The 12,771-nt window shown below is 40.1% G+C and overlaps 1 protein-coding gene across 1 annotated transcript in view; it reads right to left on the reverse strand.

Moving 5' to 3' along the window:
• The window catches only part of nmbr (neuromedin B receptor), a 64,574-nt gene that overhangs the window by 22,223 nt on the left and 29,580 nt on the right, over positions 1-12,771 (reverse strand). The window contains exons 2-3 of the mRNA XM_085770123.1: positions 8,805-8,946; positions 6,696-6,911 (exon numbers count right to left, since the gene is read on the reverse strand). Coding sequence (XP_085626249.1) covers positions 6,696-6,911; positions 8,805-8,946 — 358 coding nt within the window. The remainder of the gene's footprint in view (positions 1-6,695; positions 6,912-8,804; positions 8,947-12,771) is intronic.

A 12,771-nucleotide genomic window follows, 5' to 3' on the forward strand; every position in this document is an offset into this window, starting at 1 on the left:
AAGGTTATGGAAATAAAATGAGTTAGCTCAGAGCTAGCTGGCTAGCAGGCTAACATCAGTAGAAGAAAAGACGTGACAGGTGAGTAGAGAGTTGCTAACTGTATTGCTATGTAGAAACTAGCATCTTGCAAAAAGCTCCTTCAAATGATGAACAAATAAATCAATGGATTAATTAGCCATTGTAACACTAATGTTCGGTAACAAAAACTTTTATTGACCAAAGTTTTAGGAGCGTAAAAGTTTAAAAATGTGAAGGGAATGCAGGAGAAACAAGGTAGAGACTCTGCACTGCTCATTTTGCTAATGCAGCTAATGATTCATATTGTGTAGTCTAGCTATGACTTGGAAACATATTTTACACTGGGTGTTTTAGCAGCAGCTCAGAATAATGACTGGGAGGTGACTGGTGTTACACATTCAGATGAGTTCATTGTTTCTGTTCTGTCCTCAACAAAGTCGACAACAAAGTCTGTTGTTTATCATTGTCAGAATGAAACAACTTAAATGAGTGTTTTCTGATCGATGGTGGTCTCAATTATAGTTTCCCAGCTCTGGTGAGTATGTGTGTGTGTGTGTGTGTGTGTAGGATGTGCCTGCTGAGTGAGCGCCCGCTAATGTATTTCTTATCTCCGGGAACGTAATGAATTAGCTCTGCCCTCTGATAAGACAGAAGGCGTGTTTGGTATTGATGTGGGCGTCTGCAGTTAATGTAGCAATTGGCTTTCAACCTCTATAGATGAGAAGAAGATACGCTGCCGTGTGAAGAGGCCTATCCCGTTTAAGAAAGCACAGATATCCCAGCACCCTGAGGAGGAGGCCGAGATGGACTGAACTGTAATGAGAGGAATTATCTAACACACATGATGTGATGTGACGAGCTGAGGCACAGAGGGAGGACGGGCTGTGGAGACCATCATTCAAATTAATACCAAGGTGTCCAAATATTTTCCCAGTAATTTATTAAGCACTGCCTTAACAATTCCAGTGTTCTTCATCAATCATTTTAAATTGATCACTTTATAATTAGGCTAGTCTTTGGACAAAAATAACATCTTTGCATAGACGGGTTCCTTGTGTACAAGGGGCAAAAGACTGCTTCGGAGTTAACCGTTATCAATGTAGATGCCATATATAGATGACTCAATAAAATCTCATTTCATAGAAAAATCTTTCATTGCATCACAAATCAGAATAATACTTGCTGAAATGTCCATGAATTTCACTCAACTTACCAGGTTGTGATAGTTGTTTTGGATGTCTACAATATCAGGAGCATGGTGGTAACGTTAGTGAACGCTAACAAAGTCAAAGTAAAAATGTTTACGACGAGGCTACTTTACGGCCTGCCAACATTTAGAAGAAAATATAATAATAACCGCCAACGTCACTGTAATATACGTTACACTGCACGTCTGATAGCTCGTTAGCTAGGTCTGGACAGAGATGGCTCAGACAAATTGCGTGCGCATATCTGCGATGACAACATGTAATTAATTTTAGTCTTTTTTTCCATCCAGAAATATCGTCTCAGATTTTTATAATCAACTTATAGCACAATTATATATTAGCACATTTTAATGGGCTAGACATGCTGTAAATGTTAACACATGAAATGCAGCATATACAGTGTGCACAGATAAACTAAGTTGCATATGCACATATATCCTCATGAGGATGTATGCGCATATATGAAACCTATATGCAGTTTATCTGTGCATATATGCACCATATATTTTAGCATATATGCGTATATATGAATTTTATGTATGTAACATATATTCAAACCTATATTAAAACCTATAGGTTCTTTTCGTGTGGGTATATTTTGACATATATCAATAGTAGTATTTTATTCACGTGTGCAGATCTGGCTTTTTGTGTGCTTTACTTATAATTAGTGTCAATTTACGTGCTTATCTCTGGGAAATTATTATGATTTTCAAGACTTGTGAAATAAAGCACCACACCATTTCTATACCGAGCTGACCCGCACATTTAAAAAAAAAAAGCTTCTAACATAAACTGTGGCTGCAACAGTACTGTAGTAAAATATCACTGGGAGGTGCAGCACTAAGATTTCCTAAAATAAAACCCAACTAGAAAACAGCAAAGCTGAAGTAGATGACGAGTGGTGTCCACACAGTTTTGGTGTAGTTCAGACTGAAGATGTGAAGAACAGAAGCCAGTGCTTCTCTTTATGCCTCCAGTGGACGGGATGAATTAAAAATAATCAACAGAATGAAAAGGTCGAGCAGTTGTGAAAATTGAAATCATCATCACAGACTCACAGCACTGGGTTAATCATTTCTCAGAGTCATTACTGAAGGAGGAGATGAATGTGAGGATGCTATCTATAGCCACGCTACAATACAAACAAGTCTGTGCTTCACACACCGTCTGAACATTACAGTGTGTTTTCACGTCTCAGTAGCTGCCTCTGATGATCCTCCTCCTCTCTCAGCTCTCCGTGTCAGCAGTTGATTCACTGTTTGTTAGTCAGCGACTCTCCATTAACCCCCAGTTTGTGGAGGTCAACCTCCCTGCAGAGGGTCCGGTCCAGACCTGCAGCTGCTTTTTATGTCACAGAAGCGTCTTCGCCCTCAGTATTTATGTGTTTTCATGTTGGCACCTTCAGTTAATGAGCTCCGCGAAATATAAAGGAAAGAGCCACAACAATAACACAACCCCTGACTGTGCTACACAGGTCTTTATATTTAGCGTCTTCCTGTAGCTCTGCTGGAACACTGACTCAGTGGTTCGACTGTTATCAAGTCAACTCAGTTATTCAACAAGACCCATGTCCTTAAGAGTTTACGTCAAGTCTCAGGTTAGTTGAAAAGAGTCCAAGTCAAGTCTCTGTAGACAGACAAAGCAGTTCCAAGTCCAGTCCTGTGTCTTTAAGGCAAGTCCGAGTCAAGTCTGAAACTGCTAAAACCGTCTGAGTCAAGTGTCAAGTCATTTGAAAAAAGTTATAAGTAACAAGTCCCTCAGGGCAAATACACAAATAAACTCATGTCCTTAAGAAAAAATGAGTTCAAGTCCAATCCAAGTCTTTGATTACAAGACTTTTAAACAAGTCAGAGTCAAGTCTCAAGTCTTTCAGGTCAAGTACAAGTCAAGGTTGATGTCCTCTTGGTAAGTTGAATAAATAAAGAGTCAAGTCATTTTAAAGGGACAACGAGGAGTTTCTCCAGCGGCAGGACGAAAAATTCCGCGACAATAAAAAAGTCTCATATTAATGTGGATGAATCTACGTTACCCACACTTGTTAATGGGCCCATTTTCGATAAATATATCGTTTTGTCTCTATCGTTATTTTGTTATTATTAGTTGTGGCGGAAATGCTGGGCGAGCCGACCAGCATTTCCTTACTTTCGGTTTTGCGGCGAGTTATGAGAATAGCGCCGCCGAATCGCCATTTATGGTCGGAACTACGACGGTATCTGATCATCTTCGAACCTCTGACTTTAATTCTTGACGCTTTTCCAAAACTCCTCGTTGTCCCTTTAAGTCAACTCTCAAGTCCCACAGGTCAATACCACGTCCAGTCTTACCGTCTGTCCAATTCTAACAAGCAATGTCTCAAGTCATTTAAAACAAGTCTCAGTCAAACTGAAAAAGCGCCATGTCACTGGTCTGTTGAGAAGAAAAGTTTGAAAACATGAAACCATGTGAAGATATTAAGTATGTTCAAATCATGTCCCTGGATCATTAAAACATGGTCTGATCAGGTCTTGAGGTTCAATTTTCAAGTCATTTGAAACAAGTTGGGTCAAGCTTCAATTCAATTCTGTCTCAGATCAACAGAAACAAGCCTCAAGTCTTAATTAGAAAATGTATGACTGCTTCTCTTGCCAGGTTAAATCTTCTGCCGCTCCTTTCACTGTTTGTGATAAAACCGATACTGAAAGTACTGGTGTGAGTAAATCAACTCTTCCTGCTCAGACGCATCAGAATAAAAGTCTCCAGAAGCTCCAGGAGCGAGAGCTTTGAACTCTAAACCAGCGGGAGGAGTCGTGTTTCATTAACGGCTGCTTAACTAATTAAAATCAAACTGGAAACACCTGGAAACAATCAGGGACTAAAGCAGCTACTTGTGTTCAAAGGAAAAAGCCGAGAACAGCAGCAGGTTGATCCGACGTGCCTCCTCTCATGCTGATATTGTTTCTACCCTCGAAATGAATTTGTGGCGGATTCTCCATCAGCAGCGATTGTTATCATGATAATCCTCTGAGCTGTATCAGTGATTCCCAGCTGCGCCGCTCCGTCATTGATCATGTACACTTGACGTGACCCGCCGCTGTCGGCTCTTTAATAATTCAGCTCCCCCCTCGCTGTGACCTCTCCCTCCATCTGTGAAGATCAAGCTGGTGTGAAGTGATTACTCACCACGGCTGACACAGTCCTCCACTAAACCACCTCCCTCACGGCTGAAATATTTACCGAGGCCTCTGAAGCCACTGGAGTGGGAGGTGTGGGTGCAAAAAGCGTTGCGTCCAAAGTCGATGTCCATTAAACTGAACTTCAAGCTGACTCGCTTCTCCAAGAGTTGGAAATCACAGCGGACACTTTTTCTGTTGTCGTCTTACTTTCCTCTCACTCTCTCCTCTTCAGCTCCAGCACATTTGCATGTAAAACATCAAGTTAAAGGCAGCCGGGTCAGGGTGAGTGGAGCTGTGTGATGTGAATTCAAACCTGATTAAATCATTGCTGGTCCAATATTAAAGCAGAAGTAAGCGATCCGGTCGTTTTCACTAATGCTGCGTTCCAGGCCGGCTTTTGAAATCGTAAATTACAGCTTCAAGTCACAACTTACGACTTTGTAGCGTTCCAGGCAACCCACTCGTGTTTTTCCGACCTGTTTTACCGGTGAAAGTCACTATAACGGCTACTCGTAACTTCCGACCCGTGAACTCGTACCAGATCGAACTGGTACGACTTCACAGGTCGGAGTTACGAGTTGCCTTGAACGCACCATAACAGTCCTCTTCCCTACGTCGCCACATTCACGGCGTCCCTTGGCTGCAAACACAGCCCTGCATGCCGTTCTCTCTCCTCATTGGATAAAAACTGTAGGATACGATAAATGTTTTCTCCTCGGCTGAGTGGCTCAGTGACTGACAGACCCGTGTTTCGGTCCAAACACTCTATGTAAGTGATTGCTGTCGGAAGATATAACTATTTAAGACTTATATTAACACAAATATATCACTTACTTCTGCTTTAATGTTTCTTTCCAATTACAATTCCTTTTTTTAAATATAACTTTCAATTTACAATTTTACTATCACGATTTTCCAAGTTCCGAGGCGACTTCGTCATCAGAAACTCAGTAACCACAAGCTCACAATCCAAGATGGCCGCCCTGTGCATTGACAGTCAATCAAAGCTGTTGATTAAACTGATTATTGGACACTTAGTCTTCTTTTTGGCCCATTGAATAAGTCCTACCAACAATATTGTGCAACTTCTACCTTTAGACACTTTGTTCTGTTGCTGACACTGGGAAACTATCAATGTAGAGTTTTGTTATTGGCTGGTGTCCGCTAACAATGCTAATGCTAACAACAGATAGGAAAAGTGATGATTTTCTCACTTGTTTCCAACTCAAAACTGAAACATTCAGACTTTTAGTATTACATTCCCACACGATGCATGTGCAGTGTTTATATAGTAGTAGTGTTAATTGTTGTACCCTACTTAATATTAGTAGAAGATGTTGCACAAACAATCAGTGCTCTCGTCGTTTACTCTGCCTCCTGATTGAAGGTGGTCTCCACCTCTCTGACATTTCTTTCCTCTTTTCTTTTTAAAGGGTTAACACACTTTCATTTGTGGCTATAAAATAAAATAAAATGTATTGATTTGACTTGACAGATTCACCAGAGGCTGAGAAGCCGCTCGGGAGCCGCTTTTTCTGCCCCCTGTGATGGATATATGTGTCATTTTCCTTCTGAACTCAGTGACCTGTGACTCCCCTGCTGTTACCCCCAGCAACCGCATCACCAAAATCGACAGGGGCCGGAGATAGAGCTTTAAAAATAATGGATTTGAATCAGGCTGTAAAATACACTGGAAGCAACAACCACTGTTTACACTGAAGCATGAAACCTCAGTGAGCATCATCATCCATCGACCCATCCATTCATCCATCCATCCATCCATCCATCCATCCATTCATCAGTCCATCCATCCAACCATCCATTCATCAGTCCATCCATCCATCCATCCATCCACCCATCCATCCATCCACCCATCCATTCATCAGTTCATCCATCCATCCATTCATCAGTCCATCCATCCATCCATCCATTCATCAGTCCATCCATCCATCCATCCATCCATTTATCAGTCCACCCATCCATCCATCCATCCATTCATTCATCCACCCATCCATCCATCGACCCATCCATTCATCCATCCATCCATCCATCCATCCATCCATCCATCAGTCCACCCATCCATCCATCAGTCCATCCATCCATCCATCCATTCATCAGTCCATCCATCCATCCATCCATTTGTCAGCCCATCCATCCATCCATCCATCCATCCATCCATTTATCAGTCCACCCATCCATCCATCCATCCATTCATCCATCCATCAGTCCATCCATTCGTCAGTCCATCCACCCATCCATCCATCATCCATCCATCTACCCATCCATCCATCCATCCATCCATCCATGAGTCACCTGTCTCTTGGTGTGCTCGCTGACCTCCCCCGGCATGTCGTGGGCGCTCTTGATGAGCGTGCGTGCGATGTGGTAATAATACACAGAGATGATCGCCAGGGGGATCAAGAAGTAAACCAGGAAGATCATCACCGAGTGGATCTTTGGATGCATCTGATTGGACAGCGGGTACGGCACGCAGTTCACTATGGTGACGTTCATGTTATCCCTGTGGCCCTGAGAGGGGGAGGGGAAGCAGGAGAGGAAAAAGGTCAGAAGAAAGGATGAGGAGAGAGGAAGGGAAGAGGGGAGCAGGGAAGGAAAGCATGAAGGAAAACCAGTCACAGAAACAGATGTGATGAAATGAAAGGCAATGGAAACAGATGTAACACTTTACTTGAATGGGTATTCATAAGATTGACATAAAACTGTCATAACCATGACATAACAGCTGTCATAAACATCAATGAATACTTATGACAGCTGTCGTTAACTCAGTGGCTGCCATTGACGTCTATAGACGTCAATCTAATTACAACCGTTCACTGCCATTGACGTCGATAGACGTCAATTGTGTTTTTCAACGGGAAGGGCTGGAGGACGGTCTGGCGGAGCTTGTCCATCAATATCAGGCTTGTAAACTAGTGTAATGACGTGTAGGTGCCCTGTAGGCCCTGTAGGTGGCAGCAGTGCCCTCTTTGGATGAGAGATCAGCATTGATTATGAGAAGAAGAAGCGAGATGACAAGAGATATGCTAAAGAAACTTATGCACGGAGCCTATGTGTTCCGCACGTCGGCACATTATGTACCGTGTGTGTCGCGGTAGTTCGGAGAGGAAGAGGGTCGCGATCGTGAGAAAATGACGGAGATCATTGAAAAAGACACCGACGCTGGACACCGGCGATCAAGCCGGGCCGAGTGGTGAGAATCAGCAGCTGACGGTGTCACCACAGACCAGAGCCCAGCTCAACTGACGGCTCGGTGGATGTGACCCGAGCGATTCCGTCCGGATCAACCAGGAGCAGCAGAGACTCGTCCCCACGCTCCAGAAAGACATGAAGGTAATAATATAATACATCAATGGTAAAAATAATAAAATAAACTAACTTGCTAGCGAGCTAACTTTTACTGCTTAGAGAAGGGCGGATCGCTTTGATCGGAAAGGTTAAATAAAAAAAAAACTCCACATCACACTTGACTACATCTATAAGAGATGTATTTTTATGGTAATTCTATATATTTCTATAATTTACAGGTGGTGGATCGAGCAGTGGTCGACCATGGGGCAGAGGTCATGTGACAGCTACAAACGTACAAAAAAGTTAATGCATTTTTACTGATATTTGTAAATATATTATTATTTTGCCATCAAAAGTCCTTTCTCAGTGTTGTTTTTGTTGTTTTATAGAAGGAGAACACTGTTCAGATGTGTGAGGTGTCACTAAAGCAAAAAATATCAACGTCAAAGTCACTGTTCTGCTTGACATGTTTCTTTCCACAAAAAGCTTGTTTTCTCAGTGTTTTGGTCAAAAACTGCTGTTTTTGGCGAAACCAGCCTACGTTCTACTGCTGTTTACAAAAGAACGGAAAAAGGTAGAAACAAACTTTTTTTTTCCTATTGAACAAAGAGAGTCTACTCTTTCTCTTGGTAGTTTCGGTGTTTATATAGTCATAGAACACAATATTCTGTGGGTCTTATAAGATCGTTCAAAATGCTCTATAACGGCTGGCAGTATGGGGCTCTCTGCTCTGAAAATGGTTGGCAGCCAATGAGTTAAGTGTCATTCGGCAAGTTATGTCACTTTTGATTCAAAGTTGACATTATTTGAGATGTCCTTGTTATGAGAACTTGACATCATTTTTAAAGTTTGGCAATTAGGTCTGCTATGACAGTTTAAATTGTCTTTATGTCAAGTTGTCAGAACAAAAACATCTCAAACAATGTCAACTTTGCATTAAAAGTGACATAACTTACCGAATGACACTTAATGACAGCTGTCATAAATATTCATTGATGTTTATGACAGCTGTTATGTCATGGTTATGACAGTGTTATCTTATGAATACCCATTCAAGTAAAGTGCTACCCAGATGTGTTGTTGTATGTGTTGTGTTTGTTGGTTGTTTACCTGCATGGAGATGACTTGAGAGAAGATGGCCTCGGGGACGGCGAGCAGGACGGACAGCAGCCAGATGGACACGGCTTTCAGACACGTCCAGAAGACGGCGCTGGACGTCTGGATGTCCATCGGGTTCACGATGGCCTTGTACCTGATGAACACAGAGACATCAAACATCAAGTCAACAACAGCAGAACCTTCACAATAAAGCGCCTCCTCCCCCTCTTTGTGGGATCTGGCAACAGAAGTGAAGCGTGGATAACGACGGAGGCAGAAGCAGCGACGCGCTTCATCTCTGACAGAACTGAATATTTCACACACGTTTTAAACAATATGAATCGTCCACTTTTTAAGAGACAGAGGTCTCGCGCTCCGATTCAGTGATGATGTAACGTCGTGGTAAGGACGAGCAGTCGGACGTGTCACGGCGTCTTTTAATATTCAGCTGGTGTCTGATGTTCCTGTTTCATTACATCACCTGGTCTAAACTGTTCTGTTCATCTATCACAGCAAAACATCTGTCCACACAAACTATAATGTAATCTAATATCTAAAGCAGGCGAGGGTGGGCTGTGATAGGCTCAGGCACCTGTCAATCAAACAAATGCTCCCCTAAAAGTGACACCATCTCACTGTTTTAAAACTCATTCTCAAAAATACTTAGAGCAACCAGATTGAGACAGTAACCCTTATATTGAAAAGATATGCCAAACAGAAATATAAATACAACACTTCGCATCTTAATTGAAACCTGTTGTGGCCGATTTTACTGTTAATCATTTTAGTCTTGGCGTCTTTATAAAAACATTTACAGGCTTCAATATCAAAATAAACCGTAATTTTTCTTCCATACTGTAAATCTGATAGACGTCCATAGTTGTTGTTGCACCAAACTTTTTTCCTTTTGTTTTATTGAGGTCCACAAAAAAGTAAAATACAGTATATAATAATATATAATAAAAAAATATATATAAATTTGTGTTTACATATATATATCGTATTATCTGTAGTTAGTAGTTCCTGTTGCTAAGGGACTCCAAAAGTCCAATCAGAAAAAATTGACTTTGTTATTATTCTGCAGCAGCAACACACACACACACACACACGCTAACTCTGACATTTTGGCTCCATTTCAACAGGCTTCTCTGAATAAACACATTAAATCAGACGTTGAACAGGCTGCCACTGTAGCAGCCACTACACTATATTAATAAAAGAGCAGGAACCATAATGAAACAAACCCATAATCACACTTGAGGTTTTCTGGCTGGACACCAAACACAAACCATCTAATAACTGTCTCATTTTGTTTTCTTCTGACAGCATCAGTGGTTCCAGTCTCTTTGTTTGTTAATGAGAAACTCCATCAGGCTGCACTCTGCAGGACAAAGACTGGAAACAATGGGAGCGTGTCACTCTAATCATAATTATTCTATGTGTAATAATCACCGAGCTGCATTTTAAATTCCTCATTAGACAGAGCAGCAGCAGCACAGGACTCACAGTTATCTGATAATCTGACAAGTGTGCTTTTACACTGAAAATCTAACAAATTACATCATTGAGTTTAGGCTCAAAAATAGAAATCAAAGAGAAAAATTAAGATTTTTAAATAATTTATGGTCTGCACATTTGCAACAAGAGCCATTTTCACTTATTCATCTCTACTCTGTGTTATTGTCTTGTTTTTTTTGTTTTTTTTAACTTGAACTGAGATCCAGAGAAGCTTTCCTGGATTTTAGTATCTTCACCTGTCGCTCCACAGCTGTATCACAGCTGGGTTAACCCTTTGATGCACAACATATGCACACCCCCTCTAATGCGCAACATGGGTCTAAAATGACCCGCATTCATTTTCCATGTGAATTCATGCTGGGTGAGTGTTTCTTTGTGGTATCTTTTAAAATCAATATATTTTATGATTGAATCCTCCAAGTGTCATTTGAATATCTTGTTTTTAATTAGTACAGGGTGTTATTTCCATTTTTACTTTCTTATTTTATGAACAAATAGACAAAAAGTCTCAGAGAGTGGACCAGTTAATGTAGAAATGTCAACTGCTAGCTAGCTAACTGGTCCACTCTCTGAGACTTTTTGTCTATTTGTTCATAAAATAAGAAAGTAAAAATGGAAATAACACCCTGTACTAATTAAAAACAAGATATTCAAATGACACTTGGAGGATTCAATCATAAAATATATTGATTTTAAAAGATACCACAAAGAAACACTCACCCAGCATGAATTGACATGGAAAATGAATGTGGGTGAACATGTCATCATGTTAACAGTTAGCTAATTTGCTAATATTAAGGTATTTCCCTTTATGACAAGTAATGTAGCTATTTATTCAAGGTAACTAAAACCTTATCAATTATGCACAGTTATCTTTAATGAGTCATCAAATGTTTCTTTAGGTAAATTGGAATAATTGTAAAACAAGTAAATATGATTATATGTGCTTAAAAAAGAATATTTACTGAAGAACATGATAAATACTGTGCAGTGATTTCAAAGATATAACATTGAAATAGCCTACTCAGATAGAATAAACTATGGCTAGCTGTTGACCACAGTAGAATATGTCAACAGAGCTATTAATGGGGGAAAAGGACAAGTAATGACTAGTCCTTATTGTAATCAAGGAAACAATGGTCTGTTGTTGGTATAGATAGCGAGGGAATGCTAAAATTAAAGTATTCTTGTTTTTTCAACTGGTCCACTCACTGAGACATTTTTCTTCATTTTTGTTCACAAGTTAGAAATGAAAAATGGAAATAATGACCCCACTAATAAAAAAACAAGATATTAAATAATACTTGGAACATTCAATCATAAAATAGATAGATTTCAAAAGTTACAGCAAAGAAACTATCACTCAGCATGAAATCACATTGGAAATGAATGTGGGTCATTTTAGACCCATGTTGCGCATTAGAGGGGTAGTGATACAAAATGTGTTTTTATTAAAAAAGTGAAAAAGTAAAAAATAAAATAAGGATGTATTATGATCAAAAACAAGGTAATTGAGGAATACCTGGAATTCTATATGATGAAATAAATTTTTCGCAAAGATATAGCACAAAAAAACTCACTCGGGTCTATTTAGACCCATGTTGTGCATCAAAGGGTTAAAGCATCAGGCTGCTCATATCGATTTTTTTTAATGTTTGTTTTTGTTTTCAACAAACAGCACATGACAGATGTGTTTGCCGTCTCTCAATATTTTCTCTCCTTCACCTGCAGCTCTCAGCTTATGTGTCATTTCTGCCTGGCTTTAGTTGGGAAGTATTTTCAGCTAAAAAAAAAAAATCATACCAGAAATTAACCAATCAATCAGGTTGTATTTGATAAGTTGCTCCAATTTACTTTTCACTTTAAGTTGAGTGAAGTCATCGAGTGTGATATGATGATGATTTTCCTCCTGTGCGACAGCAGTGGCCTTGAAAAAAATCACTCAATGTGATTCATTAAAATTAATGCAGCTTTTAGGACGTCGGACCTTTTGTGCTGGTTATGCATTTCAAACTAATAAAGCTGGCTCAAAACGTTTTTCTCTCACAGTAAGAAACAGAGAAATCTGATTAGTCAAACTGGAGATTTATTATAATAATTATGATTATTTAAAAAACTGATAAGTGATGACCTTCTCTGACGTTTAAGTTCCATTTTGATTAACTTTTATTTTTCAGAAGAAGCTGCAGCCACAGACTGGATGAAACTCTGCTACTGAAACCTCCAGGCAGGGCCGGCTCTAGGAATAGGCGATATAGGCGGTCACCTAGAGCGCCAACTGCTGGAGGGGCGCCGCCAGTCAAGGGGAAAAAAAAAAAAAGATAATAATAATGATTTATGTCCACTGGCGCCCCCTCACTTAGTGTTTTCTGTGTAGAAAAAAAATCCCCAAACAAATAAATAAACAATGACAAACATGTTCCTAAATTGTGTATAGTCACACACACAGCAGATACCTGTC

Source organism: Trachurus japonicus, chromosome 24 (assembly GCF_045865225.1).
Source record: "Trachurus japonicus isolate A0001 chromosome 24, Traja_1.0".
Classification (NCBI taxonomy): domain Eukaryota; kingdom Metazoa; phylum Chordata; class Actinopteri; order Carangiformes; family Carangidae; genus Trachurus; species Trachurus japonicus.